The sequence below is a fragment of the Bicyclus anynana genome, chromosome 8 (genome assembly GCF_947172395.1).
Source record: "Bicyclus anynana chromosome 8, ilBicAnyn1.1, whole genome shotgun sequence".
NCBI lineage: Eukaryota > Metazoa > Arthropoda > Insecta > Lepidoptera > Nymphalidae > Bicyclus > Bicyclus anynana.
Genome location: NC_069090.1, coordinates 10,388,335 through 10,410,229, shown reverse-complemented (window position 1 = coordinate 10,410,229; position 21,895 = coordinate 10,388,335). Strand labels below are relative to the sequence as shown.

The following is a 21,895-nucleotide window of genomic DNA, read 5'->3' as shown; positions in this document are numbered from 1 at the left end:
GACCACTATTCCCATTCCTTTCCCTCCAACTAGTCGGGAAAGACTGTGCTAGGAGTGGGTACACTAGACCAACGTGGTGAGGATTGAACCACCACCCCTTGGTGCTGAGTCCAACCACTCTTACCGTTGAGCTATTGAGGCTTTATCAAATATCTTTATCAAACTATCACAGGCTTACTCTTGTGAATGAGTCTCCTCTCGAACGAAAGTGTTCAGACTAATACTCGTAGATGCGGATTGCCAGGACTTCACACTCATATAGAATTAAAAACATTCTCAGGTATGCGAGTATCCTCACGATATTTTAAACACAATAGTTTAAGGGCCTTCACTGTTTGAGACACATGATATATAATTTCTTAAAATGTATATAGCTCAAAAGTTGGAGATGTATGCTCCGGACCAGATTCGAACCTACGCTCTCCGATTCAAAGGTAGAGATATATCCACACCACCTGTCTATTTTTAATTGCAACATGCAACTAAGCAGGGTCAAGATGAAGACTGACATGATGTCACATCGCCATTGACTTTCCAAACAAACAAAGGAATCTTTACATACATTTAGCATTACAAAATATATATATTACCTACTAATAATATTTAAGTGTGGTAGAAAATGGTATATAAATAATAAACCCAATTATCTAATTTATAAAATTAAAACTAGGTAATTCTATTTATAATAATTATAATATTTTGTTTTGCAGGAATTAGACAACCCGTATTTCTCCACAATAAACAGCGTCATAGATCGCGTCACTACCGAGTTAAAGCAGATCCTCAAGAAGGATTTCAACAAGAAGATGATAGAAAGTACAGCGTTCAAGAACTTTGAAGTGTGGTGGGACGAGCAGAGTAGGAAGACGAGACAAAAATCCGTTAAAGAAGATATCACTCAACCACTTCAAGTGAGTATTACTTCTGACATGACACACATTCCCACGCACGTAAATGCACACACACACATGTAGGTACACACACACACACACACACACACACACACACACACATGACCACAATGTTATTAACACAACAGTTAACGCAAAAAAATCTTTCTTTTTTATTATCGTTTTCGTATTTTTAATCTTTTAAAAATTATAACGTGGTATATATTTGATGTTAATTTTCATCATATATGTTGTTGTATCTGAGTATGTGCTTAACCTAATCTAAGGGCAGTTACTGGCTCTAAAGGCACAGGCTTACCTGGTTTAAGGGCCAGGACATTGTTGTAATTCCATACTGAGTATTTTAAATGAACATTTCTTATTCTTTCTTATTCTGGAACTAAATATTGACACTCACTATTTGTTTCTGTACTGACTATTGAGATAACTATGAATTTTGTTCTTACCACAATATTACCAATGTCAAGCTCTTCTTTTGTTTTTCCTTACAAGGATCCCTCTCTGGAAACAACTAATAGCTAACAAATTTCATCCTTAATAAACCTTTTTTTTAAATAACTGTTATACAAAAAGTTTTATTGATTCATAGTTTTAAATAAGTATGTATATGTCACCGTTAAATTGTAAAATACGTAAGTTTATAATCGAACTCGCGATATTGTAATCTGTCGATATATTGTGAACTGAACATGCTGATTACAATTTAACGTGTTATTTTTCGGTGTATTATAATCTATCGAAGTGAAACCGTACTTTATAATCTATAAACTGACGTATTTTAAAATTTAACGGTAACATATACATTCGTATTTTAATTTAGTCTCACCGTATTACAGTATACACCATATACAGGTAGCATAATATTTTCTTTCTTAAAATCTGACGGTCTTGTTGTAGGATATTTCCAATAAGAAAGAGGAGAGTGTGGATTCAATAAAGTCCATAATGGAGTCTCGAGAGTTGGGCTTGGACCTGGGCGGGTACAGCGTGGGCATCGGCCTAGGGCTCCGCGCCACCATACCGAAGATGCCCAGTTTTCGGAAGAAGAGAAAAATTCCCTCTCCGGTCGTCATGGATGAAGACTCCTCTAAACGACTCAGTGACCAGGTGAGATGTGAACTCGACGAGTACGAGTCCTCGGCTGCGTAGGAGTGGTTATTTCATTTTTGGGTAGATAACGTTTTTCACTAAGTCCAATCTCAGTGTGATAAATTACTAGTGAACAAGTGCGAATCCTCGACTGCGTTAGATTGGTTTTTTCGTCAGATAACTTTTTTCACTAAGTCCAATCTCAGTGTTGTAAATTACTAGCCAACGAGTGCGAGTCCTCGACTGCGTAGGAGTGTTTTTTATGGTCAGATTAAGATTTTCACTAAGTCTAAAATCAGTGTAGTAAATTACTAGCGAACTAGTGCGAGTCCTAGACTGCGTAGGAGTGTTTTTTTTTTTTTGGTTAGATAACGTTTTTCACTAAGTCCAATCTCAGTGATGTAAATTACTAGCGAACAAGTGCGAGTCCTCGATTGCGTTGGATTCTTTTTTTCGTCCGATAACTTGTTTCACTAAGTCCAATCTCAGTGTTGTAAATTACTAGCGAACAAGTGCGAGTCCTAGACTGCGTAGGAGTGTTTTTTTTTGGTCAGATAACTTTTTTCACTAAGTCTAATCTAAATGGGACAAATTGTTTCGTCTATTTGTGAAAGCCGCATAATAACCCTTACTTAATTAGCTCTGGAAATCTTGAACTTTTAAATTAAAAATAACTAATTACTATTTCATCTTTTTTTTTTAATTTCATTTAAAATTAATAGTGGGATTATCTTCGGATTAAACTTTCGCGCCTTTAAAAATTTCTTGTACCTTTAAAATCAATTTATTCATAATTTTATTTTTATCAGGAGGAAATTGTTCAGAACTCTGACGAAGAAAAGGAAGTACCCAGCAGTCCGAGGAATAGAACTACGGGATCGTATTTGTCTACCGTCAGAAGACGCCAGTCCAGCAGCTCTTCTAGGTTAGTTTTACATCCAAATTAATAAAACCTAAAGACTTGTGGTGTGTACATCCAATGGATGAATATAAATGGTTTATATATGATTGATTTTTAACTTATGCCTAGCAGTTCCAAAAAAAAAGTTTTAGTAGGCAATTTTATTAAAAGAATAAATGGAATTGATTTGAAATTTGACAGCCATGATATCAACTTTCAGAGGTCAGTCAGATATTTGTAAATCCGCCACTGCCTCTTGCTTTACTTGTGGTTCAATCTTAGAATCCTTCGCTTGCTCGGTATTCAATACATGCATTCGCAACGAACAACAATTTTGTTGTTTGCGTAAGGCTTACAATACTTCTTTTTGTTGTCGATGTTATTAACGGTTGTGTTGTATCGTGGGCAGATCGTCGTCGTCATCATCGTCGCGCTCGTCGTGGTCGGGGTCAGAGCGCTCGTTGCGCAAAGGCGCCGCGCCTCGGATATACTCCGACACCGACGACTCGGAGCCCGAGCTCGACGAGGCTCAGGTGAGTTCTTTTTTTTTCATTATGACTTCTACAGCCAGTACTTAAGTAATCATTTAATCAAATAACTTACTCTATTAAGATGAAATTAGTCTAATATATTGTCATCATATGATGCTTTAGTAAGGCGAAGGCAACATTACCTAAGCTTTTGATAGAGTCCTGCGAGAAAATCTAATTAATCAATTAAAACACTGTTTCTTAACCTCGACTTCACTTGTTAGTCCCTGAAACGTGTAGTATTTTAGTCGAGTACGAAAATTTTTGGACGGTAAATACAAAAATTGTTCGTACTCAATTTAAATACTAAAGTAGTCCGAATTAGGCATAAGTAAAAGTTCCCTAGCGGATTTTTTCAAAACCTTTAGAGGAAAAAATCTCATTAAGCAGGTCAAATTTTTTTTAATTCACAGTTCAAGATGGTATCGAACAAAGAGAGGCTAAGGAGGGTGTACTCTTCGTCATCTGACAGTGAAGAAGAGCAGAGGAGAAGAGGTATTCACATTACAATGTATAGTTATATTACTGCTAAGGTCTCTTGGCAATGGGCAGGCCACATAGTTCGAAGAGCCGATGGACGATGGGGTCCTAAGGTGCTGGAATGGCGACAAACAGTTAAGTGATAATTCCACGCAGATTTAACTCTCCTCAGTAAAAAAGTGTAAAACCACCAATTGCCTAACTCTGGGCTGCTACTGAGAATATTTCGGAAGAAGATAGAGTTAAATGTGTGAGTTTATAGTATAACCCAAAACCCAGGTCAGAATCAAATCTAGGACCAAATGTTCTGTAGCTACAATAGTTCAGCCATTGTGGCTACAGAACATGTGGTAGTTATCCTCAATGTATTCTAAATATAAAAGTGAGTTTGTATTTTTTATTCTATTAGCCAATTTTAAAAATTCTATCACCATTACATCACACATTATATCAACGAGTAACATAGACTATTTTATTCCCACGGGCACAAAATAGGTACTGCGTGGATGTAATCATGTAGGGTCCGCGAGTAGCTTTTAACACGTTCGCTGCGGCACTGATTTTTCTGTACTTTTCTCTGGTGCGGTACGAGGTTTTTTGACCTCATACTAAAACTTTGTGGTGTGGTACGAGGTCCATCGACCTAGTAACTCTTGAACCAGCTAGACGTACGAGGTCAATTGACCCCGTACCGTAGCGAACGTTTTAATTTTACAATTGTGTTATTGTTCCAGAAAAAACTCCAATACCTCCCGTGGAAGCGTCCGACGACCGGTTGGGTTCACCGATCCTGTCCCCGGAGGAAGACTTGCCGCGGGACACTCTACTTGATCGCGTCTATTCCGACTCTGAAGAAGAGAGGGAGTACCAGGTAAACAGCATCTCCCGTATTCTTTTTGAAATAAAACTTCTTTAAGTACGCTCGACTTGGGTTGTGAGGTGAATTGCGTTCCGAAAATTGTAATCGAAGCGAACGTTGCGAGTCGCTGAAGAAGTTTAATTTAGTCGTGTGGTCATAGCTCTCGAAAGTCTCTCTTATAGTAGAAATTAGAGTGCAAAGGCGGCCTTATCGCTAAAGCGATCTCCCTCAGACAACATTTGGTGAGAGGAATTAATTAAGGTGAACAATTAAGGTTCAATTCAATTTAATCAGTAGGCGTCTTCGATGCCTACTGATATTTTCTTTAAATTAATGTTTAGAAAGTCTTCATACAAGCTGTGTACACCTGTAAGTGGAAGAAGGCTGGACACATTATCCACAATCATTGTGTATTTTTATAACATGTATAAATAAATAAATAAATATGTGTCATCACCATACCAAGCCAACAGTTATGATACACAAATGTTTTTTTTCATTATAGGAAAGAAGAAGACGAAACACGGAATACATGGAGCAAATTGAGCGCGAGTTCCTTGAAGAGCAGAGGAAGACTATGGAGGTGGACGATGGACCACCGCCTGAAAAGCCGCCTGACACAAGGTACTTTTTTTTTTTAATTTATTGTATTTATTTTCAAAAACGAAACAAATACACCGATTTTTCTTCTTTGTGCTTGTAACCGACTATCGGCTTTTCTGAGCACTGAACATACCTCTTACGAACTATTTTAAACCTATTTAACTCTTGGTGTAAAGTGAAAATCCAACTATTTTAAACCTCCTAAATTACCTCAAATCTCAGCTTTATGGCAACACAGAAAATGAAAGCCACCAGTTCCTGTGTATATTGGTTATTACATTCATAATAATTATATTATTATAAAAAGGGGGTATTTGTATAAAGTTGTTATGTAAGTGATGATATGATATATGGGTTGATTGGTGACTTGGGTTCATTTCTTTGTTGAGCAGCCTTTTTACCGTCACCGTAATTTTTAATCGTTTTGTTAGTCTCGGCCTCTCGGTGATTTAAAAAAAAAAAACACTTTATTAACTGTAATTAAGTTTATTATTTAAATATCTATAATTCTTCACTATGACAATAAACTTCTATCTTGCACGCATTCTAGGCGTACTGATGATGGTACAATACTTAGGCGCTAACTTTAAGTATGTTTACACTGAACCAGTGTAATTATTATTATAGTTGTTTTATGGATTTGAAAATTATTTCTTTATTTATTTTTTATAACAGCTTACCAGAGAAGACGAAAGAAGAAGAATCTAGAAGGAGTCCTATCAAGAATCATTTGAAATCGCCAGAGAAGAGTAAACCGGACGATGTAGAGGAAGGGGAGATCACATCAGACGAGGAGACTTCACAAGAGAAGAAGAAAGAGAATGAGAAGCCGGACGACAAGAGAGAGAGATTGCCGTCCCTCAGTGACACGGAGTCTGCGCCCAGTGTTAACGGTATCAAGGAGGTGAGTAAGTTTTTATTTATTTACTAGCGAACGCCCTCGTCTTCATTCGCGTGGAAACCTCAGAGGTGCTAAGATTATTTAAGCTATTGCATTGCTTTTATCGCGGGCTTTGAGCGCGGCGACCGAATCAAGAAATTCCGTAACGCAAATAAACCTAACACCTCCACTCCGACCACCACAGCGGTGCGGCGTTGAAACAATTAAGAAAACCTCAATCGACCCAGCCGGCGATCGAACTCAGGATCTCCGAATTGTAAATCCACCGCGCATACCACTGCGCTACATGCGACCAGTGAAGAGAAATATAAACAAAATTTTGTCCAATGGCTTCGGAGTTATCCCAGTCCCATCTCTTTCGTCCCACTGCAATAAATGAGATAGCAATATTTCCGGTTACGCAGTCATTGGTTGATTTTTGTCTATTCCTCTTCACGAGATTATCTCGTTGGTCGCATTTTAACGTCATTGGCCAACATGGTGTTACTTTAGCATAAATGTGATTACCTTTTTATGTTTGTAGTGAATAGCCAAACTGTTAGATCGATTTTAAATTATTTAATCCCCGTAATCCTGCGGGAACAGAAACTACGCCACTGAATCTACAGGGGATCCGCTGGTATTTAATGCTTTACCACGTTTTAGTTATTTTTAAATGATAAATACATACCATGTACACATATGTTCCTTAATAATAATAATAATAATAGTCTTTATTTATTTCATACAAATTAGTAATACAATTTTTTTTTTTTTTAATAGATTTTTTTTTTCTTTTTATATTACGTTTGCATGAATCCCATTGTATTGGGTATAGGCCTCCTCCAGCAGTTTCCACTTTCGTCTGTCCCGTCCTGACCTCATCCAATCCCCACCAGCCACTTGAGCAATGTCGTCTGTCCTAAGGAATATGTTCCTTATCGTAGTAATATTATTTAACCTCGTCATAACTATATTTATGAAATTTGGAAAAATAATGCGTATGGTGTGTATTGATTATAATCTATATTCGATCATCAGGCATTGTCGGATTCGTCGTCGCCACAATCGCAGGCGTCGCAAGCATCGCAGGCGTCGCAGGTGGCGCTGGACCACTCGTACTGCCGCCCGCCGCCGCGCGCGCACACTGCCAACCACCTGCAACACGACCATGGTAGGGGAAACATCATTATGTTTTTGAAGTGATAGCTTCTTATGGGAGGGTAAACCGCTTCGTAACGTAACGCGTTACGGCGCCTCTCTGTCTGGCATCCCTTTCTCTCACGCATACAGCAGCAGGTTTTTGTTATCACTTATATTGAGCGTCGCACACGTCTTTTTTATTATCTTGGTGTACAAGTGTTTTTTTTTTTTCACATTTTATAGCAATCTGGGAAAATATGAATAAGATATAATTCGATAAAAAATTAAAGGACCTGCTGCAAATATCTTATTATTAATATTTGAGATGTTTTAAATTTAAAGTGTGTGAGCATTATTCTAATGGCCATGGACTGAAATATAATGTTAAAAAGTCGGAAAGGATGGTATTTCGCGCAGGTAAAGGTCCGGAGAGGATACCTGAAGTAAGACTGAATGCAACAGCGGTTAGGGTTGTATCAAAATTTAAATATCTGCGACACATACTCGATGAACGTCTGAGGGATGACTATGACATTGAGAGGGAAAGGAGGGCACTTTCGATTCGATGTAATATGCTAGCACGCAGATTTGGCAAAAGTAGCAGACCCGTCAAGCAAACATTGTTTAACGCGTATTGCCAGTGTTTTTATACCTGTCAACTGTGGACAAACTTCCGCAGAAAGTCCTACACAGCAATACGCGTGCAATACAATGATGCATTTCGCATCTTGATGGGTCTGCCTAGGTATTGCAGTGCCTCAGGCATGTTTGCAGAATCGGGAGTGCCTGACTTTTATGCTATTATAAGAACACGCATAGCCTCCTTCTGGGAGAGACTTAGAACAGCGCGTAATAGCATTCTACAGACTGTTTGTGACGGGATGCCCAGCCCTTTGTTTACATATTGGCTATCTGTGCATCAAGACCATAATAGAAAATAGTCTTTACTCCGGACTAGGATGACGCCTGGGAAGAGTCTTTTAACCTTCCCAGTTAGCACGTAAGTTTTTAATTGTAAAAATTAAATTGTATTATATATTATTTTTTGCACTATTTTATTTTATAATTTTTATGTAATATGTATATTGTATACTGGGTGTTTTTGCCTTTATTAAAAATCATTATTATTATTAAAGAGGTAATTGTCTAAAAAAACCCTTACTCTTGGAACTCTTAGACCAATATTTCAGATTTCCCAGGGCGATAGAAATGTGGCCGAAAAAAAGGAATTTATCAACAAAAAATATGTTCGAAATTTCACCAAAATTATTTAAATACATAAATGGCTCCGTATGTGTTTAAAACTAGTCGGGCATACTCCGACGTTGTATCACGTGAGTTTTAGCAGTGTTTTATTAAAAAAAATCATTGATGTTTCTATAATTATCCAACAGGCTACACATGGATGGCAGAGCCCGAGAGAGGCATACAGTCTCCGCGGGTCGAACCTGATCAGCTTAAGAAGAAAGAAACAAAGAAACCATATAAGAGAAAACATGAAGTCAAAAAGTTGGCGGAGATACAGAATAAGTAAGCGTCTACTTTTTGATAATTTATCAGTATAGAGATATAATTGGAACTTAAACCAGTTTGGATCGTGCCGCGATGCAAGAACCAGCTCATGACTAAGGGCCCCGTATGGGTTCGAAACTGGTCGGGCATACTCCGACCTAATATCACGCGAGTTTTAGCCGTGTTTCAAAATCAATTAATATGAATAACACTCACGATAAATTCTAAAATAAGTGAAACTTGAAAAATTTGTCTAATTTCGTAATTATAGAATGGTTTTTGAGCGAACCTATTGTTTATTACTATTAATCTGCCCTAAAGCAGAATTCATAATGAACTAAATTTTTTAGTTAATCTGACTAACAGTCAGATTTCAGTCAGATTGAGTAACATCAAATCGAGTCATCAGGTTATCAATAATTTTTAAGTCTATCTTTGTATTGATGGTCTTACGATTCAGTCGATAACGCACCGACTATAATACTAATAGGAAGTGTATAGGACTCGCATGACGCAAAACGCTTTTTACACTTACTTAAGTACCTAAGTAAAGGCTTTCATAGCGTCCATGCACCTATTTTTGATGGCGGTCCATTCGATGTCATGTCCATGATCCTGTGTACAGTGTAGTTCTCCTAAATATATCTGTCTCGATGTTCCGACACGTCATAAAGTATGAATCAGTTAATATAATGTAATTGTGCCCGCCGCAGACTGTTCCCGCCGCAGCGCGACTACGGCTCGCTGCACGCGCGCGTGTCGTTCAAGCCGCGCGACATGATGGCGGAGCTGCAAGTGCTGTACGAGTTCCTGACGCGCGGCGTGGACCGCGAGGACGTGCAGCACCTGCGGCGCGCGTACGAGGCGCTGCTGGCGGGCGACGCACAGGGCTACTGGCTCAACGACACGCACTGGGTGGACCACCCGCCCACCGACCTCACCTACTCGCCGCCGCGCAAGAAGTCCAAGCGACACACCAACATCTACGAGGACTTGCAGGTAACGCGACACTGCAGTGCTGTACGAGCTCCTAACGCACAGCTTGGATCCCGACTCGGAGACCCGGATACTCCGCTTTCGTAGTAGTAAAACATGCGTTATTGATTTCTATGTCGTATCAGGATAGTGTTGCTTGGATTCGTCGTCAGTATTTCCTGAATCAAATAGTCCCTATATTTTGAATCGATTTTTAACATTACAAAACCATGATAAAACAACGCAAGCAACGCATTAACAAGTTCTGGCAACCAATAGAAGTGCCCTTGAGATTTGTGACGTTATACGTACATGTTTAAAAAGAGTGCTTTAATGACACTGTTTGGGTTGTTTAAAATATGTCGGATTCCTTTCGGCAAAATAAAATCACCTCTCTTGATTTAACTTTATCATAATTTTACAATAAATATATATAAATAAATCCACTTACACATTCTACGAATATATCGAAGAACGTGTAAGTACATATATAAATACTAATACAAAGAGTCCTGTGGTAGGGTCACTCGAGCGGCTCGGCGCGCACGGAGGGCTACTACAAGATGGACGCGCGGCTCAAGGCCAAGTACAAGTACCACCACGGGCGCGCCGCCGCGCTGGCCGCCGCCGCGCCGCCCGACGACAAGAAGGCCTCCAAGATGCAGCTGCTGTCCCGCGAGGCGCGCTCCAACCAGCGCCGCCTGCTCACCGCCTTCGGTACGTTCTCGACAGTAGCAGAGCCTTCCGCGACCACTGCCAGGCAGCAATGCTGTGATCCGCTGTAGTTGCAGGTGTAATTACAGGCACAATAGGCTTAACGTTATGCCTGCATAGGCAATGAAGCCTGTGCATTTTTTTTTTGCACAAGTTAATATTTAAAAATTTGTCAATCTCCAGACAGTCATTAATTTAGCTAGAATAACGATTATAATTATCGAAAACACTTTGCACATAAGTAGTTAAAAACCATGTTATCCACGTTATCTTTTAGTTAAGTTAGCTAGTTACTGTTTTAATTTAATAAATATGCATTAGGAATTACGTTACCTGTCTTGTATAAAATATGATAAATGTATTTTTTGTACAGGATTGGATACTGACTCGGATCTTCTGAAATTCAATCAACTCAAGTTCAGAAAGAAGCAGCTGAAGTTCGCCAAATCTGGAATCCACGATTGGGGACTCTTTGCTCAGGTACTATAGCATTAGTTGACTGTCTCTTTGGCCTGATTCAACTGGTGCTATGTAATTGTGTCCTACTAAGGTTACTTTAAGAATTCATACGAGTACATAATAATAATAATAATAATAATAAAAACATTTATTCATCATCGTTTCATACATCGTTTTTAACCAACTTCCAAAAAAGAGACGGTTCTACGTTCGGCTGTATGTGTGTTTTTTTATTATGTCTCTTATCTGCTTGACGTGATATATCACATCACTGCAAACGCCAGTCACGCTGTTATCTCTATGAATGACGTCACTTGCTAATGTGTTGTGTTTCGGTGGCAAAAATTTTACGTAGATATTTTTTTATTTATATTAGATTTTTTACTGGTTATTATTGACGGGACAAAATAAAATATAGCTTATCATACTTCCATAGTTCAGTAGAAACACTGTTTACAAAAGAGGCAAGTAGCCTATTCTCGAAAAAGGTTGAGATTTTCAAACCATTTAAATTGATTCGTCTTATTACTACAAATTATGGAATTGCTATTAAGCTATGGAATGCACTCCCAGTCGACATGCGAAAATCTAAATCCCTTGACATATTTAAAAAATCCGTTAAGACATATTATCTTAGTCACTAGTGACATATTTTATTTTATTAGAATATTTATCATATGGTATATGTATCGTATTGTATATTATATATGTTGATATTTCTTAGTATTTTGTTACATATTCTATTTTCTTTTTTATGCGTTATTTTCTTTTATATATTACTTCTGTACACCCTAGCCTATATCTTTATAATTTTTATTATTAGTTTCTTCGTTAGGTTGCCTGGAAGAGATCGCTTTTTAGCGATAAGGCCGCCTATTGTGCATTTTCTTTCTTTCCATTATTTTTCTGTATCGTATGTTTCTTTGTGGTGTACAATAAAGTATATTTTAATTTTTATTTCATTTCATTATCATACGACATAATGATATACGACATAAGAATGATCGGGGATAAAATTTCAGTTGCAATAGCGAATCTAATAAATACTAGCATCATTAATGGCATCTACCCGAATAGTCTAAAAAGGGGATGCGTCAGACCAATTTTTAAAAAAGGTAAACGCAGTGATTTTTCTAACTATAAGCCGATCACGCTCCTGTCGTCGGTAGACAAAATTGTAGAAAAGTTTGTTTGTGAACAAATTTATACTTATTATATTAAAAATGCAGTTATTTATCATAATCAATATGGTTTTCAACCAGGAAAGGGGACAACTAACCTTCTTTCCAAATTTACTGACGAAATTAAAGGATACCTTAATAATAAAAAGCACGTTTTAGCATTATTCATTGACTTTTCACGCGCCTTTGATACTCTGAACCACATTCAACTGCAAACTAAATTTGACAATTGCGGCATACGTGGGCCTCTGCTCGCGTGGTGTGCGGACTATCTCCGTAATCGAACATATAATGTAAAAGTGGGTGATGAGTACAGTTATACCATAACAGCTAGTGAGGGCACTGCTCAAGGTTCCGTCCTAGGTCCTTTGCACTTTTTGTCATACGTCAATGATATGAGTAATTGCATCGAACACTGCACCTGTTATCAATTTGCGGATGATACTTGCATCATGTTCGCAGACCGTGACCCCAACAAGATTTGTAACACACTGCAGGAGGATTTTAATACATTGACCTTGTGGTGCCACGATGCTGGTCTAGTATTGAACGCTAAAAAAACCAAGCTAATTCACATCCGCTCACCATACTTAAAATATCAACCATTTAGACCCATTACAGCTCATGACCATATGTGCTTACATAACTCAATTCAGAATGGATGTACGTGTCCTGTGGTTGAATTTGTTGACCATTACACTTACTTAGGATTGACTATTGACCACAAATTAAATTGGAATCTTCATGTCGATTACGTTTGTAAGAGATTGAGACAATTCCTTGCTAATATCACTATTTTAAATAACCGTATTCCATTTAAAACTAAACTTATACTATATAACTCTTTTGCCCATTCTTATATACAATACGGTCTCAGCAGCTATGGTCGTACATATAAAACGTACCTTAACAATATATATAGACTTCAATTAAAAATTCTTAAAACAATTGTTTCTAGTTCGGTTAAAATAAATTACGCCAGTAATGAGATGGGTTTATTTAAGCATTGTAAAACACTACCGATACAAATGCAATTCAAATATTCATTGTTAAAAGAAGAATTTTTCAATAAAGACATAATCCGAAAAATAGAACATCCTGTACAAACTCGAGCGATGTCGGCTAACCGACTGCAAACCGAGCGAGCAAGCAATACGTACGGTGAACGCACGACGGCTTACCTAGTTCCTCGATTTATTAATGAAATACCTCCCAACATAATTAATGCAGTAAACGAGATTAATATAAAAAAAAAAAAAAAACAGTATTTCATGTCAAAATTATAGGTTAGGTTAGGTTAGGTATATACCTATGAATTTCACATAAAATATTAAGTACATTTAATTTTATTTAGTCATTAATTTAATTTAGTCTAAAATGTAACAAAATTGTCTTCATGCTATATTATTGTTAAAGTTATTTCTAAGAAAATATTATTTTAGTTAAAGTTATTTTTAAGAAAATATTATTATAATTAAAGTTATTTTTAAGCTTAGTTGCAGATGGACACCAAGGTCAAATCTTTGTGATTTTTGTGATTGTCCGTTTAATTTACCTTTTTATTTTTTGTAATTTATTCTTAATAAATAAATAAAAAAAAAAAAATACATATCTATACTTCTATACTAATATTATAAAGAGGTAAAGTTTGTAAGTTTGTAAGTTTGTCACATTTTTTAAATGGGGTAATCTTCGGAACTACTGGTCCGATTTCAAAAATTCTTACACCAGTAGAATGCTACATTATCGGGGAGTGCTATAGGCTATATTTTATATAGGTATCATATATATTAGCCGAGTTATCACAGTTTTTGTCATACAGGTCGGACTGAAAATCCTCTTAAACAGACTTATTCGCATGCGCTGCCTTAACTATTGTGTAAAATTGAAATTAATGTATGGAGACTTTATGTATCTTTAAAAGTTCTACAAAAAAGTCCGCGACACCATATATCTATCTTCTATATACTAGCAGATATAGTACCTTTTGTATTTTAAAAATTATTAATTTTATATACTTAGGTTTACGTCATTATTTATACAACTAAACTTTAATCCTTATTAAAATAAATTATTTAATAATCACAAGGATATTATGGAGATAAGATTTGCCCTTTACAGTATGTTAATTAGTTAAATAGTTTCGGAGATAATACAAAATTTCTAAAAGACGCAGAAATTCCACTATATGACGCCCGGCGCTTTCATTTACGTAGTTCCCGTTCCCGTGTGAATATCGGAATCAAACATAGCCTATGACACTCGCAAATAACGTAGCTTTCTATTAGTAAATCAATTTTCCAAATTGGTCCAGTAGATCCAGAGATTACCTCCTACAACCATACGAACTTTACCTCTTTATATTATTAGCATAGAAGTCTCTATTTCTCTTGTTCATACCACCACTCTCGAAGGACTGGACCGATTTTGCTAAGGGTAGGAGTAAGATAGAGAAGTTACAGGGTAGGGTAGGGTACGAGTAGGGAAGTGTAGGGGTAGTGTAGGGGTTGGGTAGGTTTAGGGCCGGGTTTAGGGTAGTGGCCGGGTAGGGGTAGAGGTAGGGTAGGGGTAGAGGTAGGGTAGTTGTAGGGTAGAGGTACGGGTAGGATAGGGAAGTGGTAGGGTAGGGGTAGGATAGGCGTGAGATAGGGGTACGGGTGGGATAGGGGTAGGAAAGGGATAGGGTACGGGGAGGGTAGGGGTAGGATGGGGGTAGGGTGTAGGTAAGATAAGGGTAGGGTAGGGGTAGGTTTGGGGTAGGATAGGGGTAGGGTGGGGGTAGGGTAGGGTAGATGTAGGGGTTGGGTAGGGTAGGGTTGGGGTAGTGGTAGGGTAGGGGTAGGGTAGGGTAGGGGTAGTAGTAAAGTTGACATCGAAATTTACGCGGACAAAGTCGCGGGCGTCCGCTAGTATTATATATATTAGTTTATTTTATGATATTTATAATTATTATATAATTTGTGTATTATGGTTTATGTATTAGTGTGTAGTTATTTGTATGTATGTATAATGTACATTATTATTACGTACTCACCACCTACAGTTATCTTAATAAGTTCCTAAGCCTAAGGTTGCCTGGAAGAGATCGCTACTAAGCGATAAGGCCGCCTTTTGTTTCTGTTTTGCTTGTTTTCGTTTATTTATTGTGGTGTACAAATAAAGAGTATTAAATAAATAAAAAACAACTTTAATGAATAGTTTGTATAAGCTGATGACACGTTGCGTGCGCGCAGGAGCCGATAGCGGCGGACGAGATGGTGATCGAGTACGTGGGGCAGATGGTGCGGCCGATCGTGGCGGACGTGCGCGAGGCGCAGTACGAGGCCACGGGCATCGGCTCCTCCTACCTGTTCCGCATCGACCTCGACACCATCATCGACGCCACCAAGTGCGGCAACCTGGCGCGCTTCATCAACCACAGCTGCAATGTCAGTGGCCTTTCTGTTACATTTATTGTTTCTTCTAGCTTTTTAACCGACTTCAAAAAAAGGAGGAGGTTCTCACTTCGACGCGTGTGTTTTTTTTTAATGTTTGTTACCTTATAACTTTCATTTAGCAACCAATTTTAAAAATTTATTTTTTGTTTCAAAGAGTTGAGTCTTGAAAAAATACTTGAAAAACTGTTTAGTAATTTGGTGTTAAAATCAAAATAACTGTAATACGTCTTTGAAGTCGGGTCCATTTTTATGTCAAACTTGTCTATTTTTATGAAATTGGATGTTTTTAGGGTCAAGACGTAGTTTGGAATTTACGTATCTTTTATTTCAGTACAGAGAACAAAAAGAGTATAAAATACTAAAACAAGAGAGTTGTATCTGTACATAAAATTACCATTAATTGAATTCGGGCGACCAAAGAACTGTAGCAAATTAATATTACAAGTTATTATCTGTCTAATGATTTGTTCGCTTTAATCTCGGAATACCTCAGAATTTTGAATTTTTGGCACAATAATCCATGACTCTACTTTACAATTTGTTATAGAACTTTTAAACGTTTTAGAAGGCGCTAATCTCAGGCACTCGGAATTTTTGGCCTAAGGGTTATGAATGGGGGGGGGGGGGGGGAGTTTGGGTTTAAATGGTATTAACTTTACTTTTAAATGACTTTACAATCTACAATTATTTACTTTTTATTGCAGTTGTGTTTAAATTAAGTATCGTTTGCCCAACAGCCGAACTGCTACGCGAAGATCATAACGATAGAGTCGCAGAAGAAGATCGTGATATACTCGAAGCAGCCGATCGGCGTGGACGAGGAGATCACGTACGACTACAAGTTCCCGCTCGAGGACGAGAAGATCCCGTGCCTGTGCGGCGCGCAGCAGTGCCGCGGCTTCCTCAACTAACTCCGTCGCTGCCTCAGCGTTGCCTCATCGCTGCCCCAACGTTGTCTCAACGTTGCCTCATCGCTGCCCCAACGTTGTCTCAACGGTGCCTCATCGCTGCCCCAACGTTGTCTCAACGGTGCCTCATCGCTGCCCCAACGTTGTCTCAACGTTGCCTCATCGCTGCCCCATCGCTACTTCATCGCTGCTCACACATACAAATCTTAATACCGGTACATTAGTCCAGTGGTTTGCCTATGTGATGTTGGGTTAGATTAGCTGGATGCTGGAAATACTGAAGTATTTTTTTTTCTTCCCAGAAATTATTATCAATAAATAATCTCTAGTAAAGGGAAATTGGTGGAGTCCAACTGTGACATCACACAACAAGCAACTAATAGTTCCATTACAGAATCAAAACATTACTACCGTAAGCCCACTGACTCGCATTGGAACGGCATTGTGGGTCCATACCCCCTTTTCTATAAAGAAGAAGTAAGGTAGATTAATAAGCTGATAATGATGATGAATATACACAAAATTGATTAAAAACGTAATCCCTGTAACCAACTGTTTTGTACTCTGAGTAACATTCAATTCAATTAACCATGATAGCCCTCTGGATGTAACCTATGGCTCCGATTCCGGAGGGCGTAGGTTTGAATCCAGTCTGGGGCATGCACCTCTAACTTTTCAGTTGTGTGCATTTTGAGAAATTAAGTATCACGTGTCTCAAACGGTGAAGGAAAACATTACGAGGAAACCTGCATACCAGAGAAATTGCTTAATTCTCTGTGTGTGTGAAGTCTGCCAAACCGCATAGGGCCAGTGTGGTAGACTATTGGCCTAACCCCTCCCAGTCTGAGAGGAGACTCGAGCTCAGCAGTGAACCGAATATGAGTCACTCTAAATACATATATCCATCTGCGACACTGGTCTCCGTGATTTGTATTCAGATGTATGTAGATAAATTAACTTACGGAGATCTGTTTATTTTTCTGGTACCTTACAAATCAATGATTTTTTTTGTTCATCTTCATCAAGCTGAATAATATTAATGATATTACGAGAACTGAAACTGCGTAAACGTTATAAACCATATTACATATTGCTTATTATATTTAGTAACTAGCGGACGCTCGCGACTTCGTTCGCTCTTAACCTCTTTAATCCAGCCCTTACAGTAGTATCGCTGTAAAAATGAAGTAACTTCTTCCGTTTTTCCAACATTTCCCTTCACTGATCTGCTTCTATTGATCGCAGCGTGTTGAAAAGTATACTATAACCTGCCCAGAAGTATGAAGAATAATTGTACCAAGTTTCGTTAAAATCCGTCGAGTAGTTTTCGTTTCTATAACGAACATACAGACAGACAGACTGTTTTTTACTCACTAATCACCTGATAGTTTTTTTTTGATTGACCTCTACAGATTTATTATAAGTATAGATGGTTCTTGTGTTTCATAGTCGAAGGTTTGGAAACCTTTGTTTGGTCTTCCTATGTAGGTAATCAAATAAATATACAAATAATTACACAACTCCGAAAAATTTTCTTCTAAGAATTTAACCCTTGAATTGGCACCTTGTTGGTGTTACACCCCCGTGCCTCAGTGAGCACTTTAAGGCGTCGGTTCCGATAATTATCATTAATCTGATAGTGGTGGTTATTATCACCGCCAAATCGTATTGAAGCAGCGTGGTGGATCTAAGCTCCATATCCCTCTCCTGTAAGAAGGGAGGTCTGGCCCTGTGGTGGGCTGTTGAAATAGGCTGATAATGATAATGACACAACTCTGAAATCTGTTTCTGTCATCATACATTGTATTAAACTTTACTTTGATATTGATCGCAATCTCAATTACATGAAATCAATTGGAGTATTTTGCTTTAAATGATGAATCGACTAAACTGTGAGCTATCTTTAATTTGTTGAAGTTTAAACAAAGCGCATTTAACATTAAGGAAAGCGCAAATGACTGGCTCTATTAGCCTCATAAATAATAATAATGAACTGCCTCCAATTTAATTATTATCTATAATAATATAATGTAAAAATATGATTTGTGTGCTTGTGCGTGGTTCTAGTTTATATTATATTTAATAATGGATCCAGTGAATTATTTGTATGTAATTAAAATTAAATGATGATCCTTGTATTATATACGGTTTCGACTGAATCTAAGATATGAAATGTTAGGCATAGAATGTCGCGATAAACATACGCTCTATAATATTTTGTTTGTACATTATTATTGTGAATAAAAAAGATCTCTGCTATTTGTCAGATAAATAATATAGTACAGGTCTCAAGTACATTTCATATTATGTTATTTCTTGTAAAAAAATCATAAATTTCACGTTTTATTTGTTACACCAACATAATACAAAACAAATCTAAAATGACATTATAGCAAATAAATCATATGTAGCTATGTCCTTCCAAATGCACTTTTATATGTAATGTAAAATGTATAAGTTTGTAAATAAAAGATTCCAACAATATATAACCAGTATTATTTTTGTACTCCTATACTAGCATACTCCCCACGGCTTCAGCCTTGAAGTTTCTGTTCAAGTGGGGTTAAGATATAGCCTATGTTACTCGGTGAAGATGTAGCTGTTTCTAATGGTAAAAGAATTTTTAAAATGGGTCGAGTCATATCAAATAAAAAATCAAATCTTCCCTCTTAATAATTTCATTTTATTTTTAAGAGCTGTGATAGCCCAGTGGATCTCTGGATCAGTGGATCTCTTCTGGAGGGTGTGGGTTCGAATCGATCCGGGGCATGAACCTCCAACTTTTCAGTTGTGTGCATTTTAAAAATTAAATATCACGTGTCTCAGACGGTAAAGGAAAAACATCGTGAGGAAACCTGCATACCTAAGAATTTTTTAATTGTGAAGTCTGCCAATTCGCATTGGGCCAGCGTGGTGAGCTAAAACCTATCCTCTCATCCTGAGGAGACTCGTACTCAGCAGTGAGCCGTATATGGGTTGTTAATGAGGATGATGAAACAAAAAAATCAAATGTTCCCTCTTAATAATATATTTGGACGCCCAAACCTTCGTTATTTTATAAAAGCTGAAAGTTCAGCCTACTAGTATGTTCAGATGAGTATGGTACGTTTGGGAGGTAGAAGCAGTGGCGTGCACTTCATAGATGCAAAAATGCCACTGCTGCCTAGTGCCTACCTTAAGGAATCAATACAAACCTATGTTGGACCACAGAATACATAATTGGCCAAGGAATTTTTACAATATCTATTTACAGTGCATAGTTAAAAACCTCACGCGCACCACTGGGTAGATAGTAACGAATAGTCCAGTGGAACTGGACCATCTTAAAAAAGTATACTATTTTTTTATTTTCTTCGGGATGATATGAAAAGTCCCGGGTCCTAAATCGCAAAACAATCTCATAGCAACCCTAAGGTTGACATTTAAAGATTTTTTCAAAAAAAATTCACCAGATTTTGTAATATCTAACAATAATAAAAAAATGGTGCAAAAAAAAGATATTTTTTATAGAAAAAATAATACTTTATTATGGTATATATTATTAGGCAAACATGTCTTAGGTATTATTATACAGTACTTAAAATTAAATCTTACGTAAACAAAGAAAAGTGTGTATCAAATAACAGTACAAGTTTGTTATATTTTTCGAAAGGCAAGTAAAAATATTAAGTAGATTCCATATAGAATATAACGAAAAGTATTCTTCTAAAAATTAACTGTTATGTCGTTATAAAAATTCCTATCAATAAGCGATGCTGTAAGTACAAAATGCGTAAGTATGTAACACTAAAAAATAAGTAAATTATATAAATAAATAACACATTTCTAACATAAATAACCTAGCTATGTCGTCATACCAAAATTAAGTACGTAGTACCACTAATTATGTACTTAAACACATTTTTTACTGACACGTTTATCAAGTGAACTTACCGATAATTATAATTATTGAGCCTTCAATGTCCTTCAGACTTTTATCGTTCTAACCAAATTACATTAAATATGAACTTATATTGTCACACAGCATTTGTCACTATTGTTGAAGGTAAAAGTTTCGGTTCTGAATTTAAGTAATTTTGTGTTTCTAAATAATTATTATCTGTCTGCAAAAAAACATATCGTTTATGTTCAGGATAACTTAACTAAGGACTAGGATTACAAAGTTAACATATATGTAGTTAAAATATAATACCTACAGGTATATAGCACTTTTGGCATGTGGAATGTTTATTGGAATCGAACTTGCCTCGAGAACATCTCGGCGCAAACGTCCGCCGTACATTTAGTGGACCCCGTGCCCTCCTCGCTCTCCGACTCAGTGTCCGAGTCGAACTCTGCCACAGCGGGAGACCTCCTTCCATTAGAAGTTCGTTTCAAACCAACATCTGTCGTCAATATTTCTTTAATCACATCATCTGCTGTTTCTTGTCGTTGTTTCGTTCGTAGCTGCTGCGCTCTTTTTCTGATGTCGGCTAAGAACCCTGTAGTCAATTCCACGCTCTCCCGAGACACGTCGCGAGGCGATACGTCGGTCATACATTGCGCTAGGTCAGACATCGACGAGGCTTTAGAATCCGGTATGGTCGCCAATGAATCTAACGAAGTGCCTATACTCTTAAACGCCGCCTTACCATCGACTATGACTATTTTGTATTCATCGTCTATCTTCGATCTGATTATTATACCATTAGGCGCCGTACCTAATAGGGAAGGTTCTGTACACTTGTAGTTAAATATATCTGGTTGGTAACACTCCGATGCCGTTGAAGCTTGTGAAGTCGTGTCGCATGTACAGGGCGGCGCCCGGTACGTTTCGTCGCTTATATAAATAATGGTAACTCGGTCAGCGCCCACAGCGTAGAGGAAAGGACTGACGTACTCCCAAGCGTGCACTGCTGTGCTCCACTTGGGGTCTTCGTTGCGTGTTCGTTTTCCGTTCTCATCGACGAACACCCCACATTCGGCGTAACAGAGAAGTAATTCTACGGGTTTGTTACGGATTTGCGCAATCGCTTTCGGTGGGGAATGCTTCTTGAACGCTGCAGCGACGGTGGGTTCGTCCATGGCGAAGGCCTCCAGTGCTCCGGAGGGTAGGTTGACTTTCAGAGGTTTTTCGCCCGCGATGTATATGACGTTGTGTGTCAGCAACAAAGCATAGGGCGCGCGGTCGACGGTGAGTGAGCGCGATACCTTGAACTCGGCGCTCGCACCGTCGTAGCGCAGCACGAACACACGACGCCCGCAGGCCACCGCGGCGCAGTGCCCGTCCGTTACTCCCACAATGCCCTGCACAAAAGATAAAGATATAATTAC

At 37.9% G+C, this 21,895-nt stretch overlaps 2 protein-coding genes across 5 annotated transcripts in view; one reads left to right on the top strand and one right to left on the bottom strand.

Annotated features, from left to right (window-relative positions):
• The window catches only part of LOC112049982 (histone-lysine N-methyltransferase SETD1), a 35,840-nt gene extending 16,779 nt beyond the window's left edge, over positions 1-19,061 (top strand). For all 4 annotated transcript variants that reach the window (XM_052882979.1, XM_052882981.1, XM_052882980.1 and 1 more), the window contains 15 exons: positions 711-911; positions 1,809-2,018; positions 2,810-2,925; positions 3,311-3,434; positions 3,845-3,926; positions 4,646-4,782; positions 5,276-5,394; positions 6,049-6,277; positions 7,295-7,427; positions 8,791-8,926; positions 9,622-9,907; positions 10,405-10,600; positions 10,971-11,077; positions 15,471-15,665; positions 16,412-19,061. In XM_052882979.1, the coding sequence (XP_052738939.1) occupies positions 711-911; positions 1,809-2,018; positions 2,810-2,925; positions 3,311-3,434; positions 3,845-3,926; positions 4,646-4,782; positions 5,276-5,394; positions 6,049-6,277; positions 7,295-7,427; positions 8,791-8,926; positions 9,622-9,907; positions 10,405-10,600; positions 10,971-11,077; positions 15,471-15,665; positions 16,412-16,585 (2,445 nt within the window). In that variant the 3' untranslated portion in view covers positions 16,586-19,061. The remainder of the gene's footprint in view (positions 1-710; positions 912-1,808; positions 2,019-2,809; positions 2,926-3,310; positions 3,435-3,844; positions 3,927-4,645; positions 4,783-5,275; positions 5,395-6,048; positions 6,278-7,294; positions 7,428-8,790; positions 8,927-9,621; positions 9,908-10,404; positions 10,601-10,970; positions 11,078-15,470; positions 15,666-16,411) is intronic.
• Positions 19,062-20,082: 1,021 nt separating this feature from the next.
• The window catches only part of LOC112049999 (citron Rho-interacting kinase), a 33,662-nt gene continuing 31,849 nt past the window's right edge, over positions 20,083-21,895 (bottom strand). The window contains exon 30 of the mRNA XM_052883053.1: positions 20,083-21,868. Within this exon, the coding sequence (XP_052739013.1) occupies positions 20,810-21,868 (1,059 nt within the window). The 3' untranslated portion in view covers positions 20,083-20,809. The remainder of the gene's footprint in view (positions 21,869-21,895) is intronic.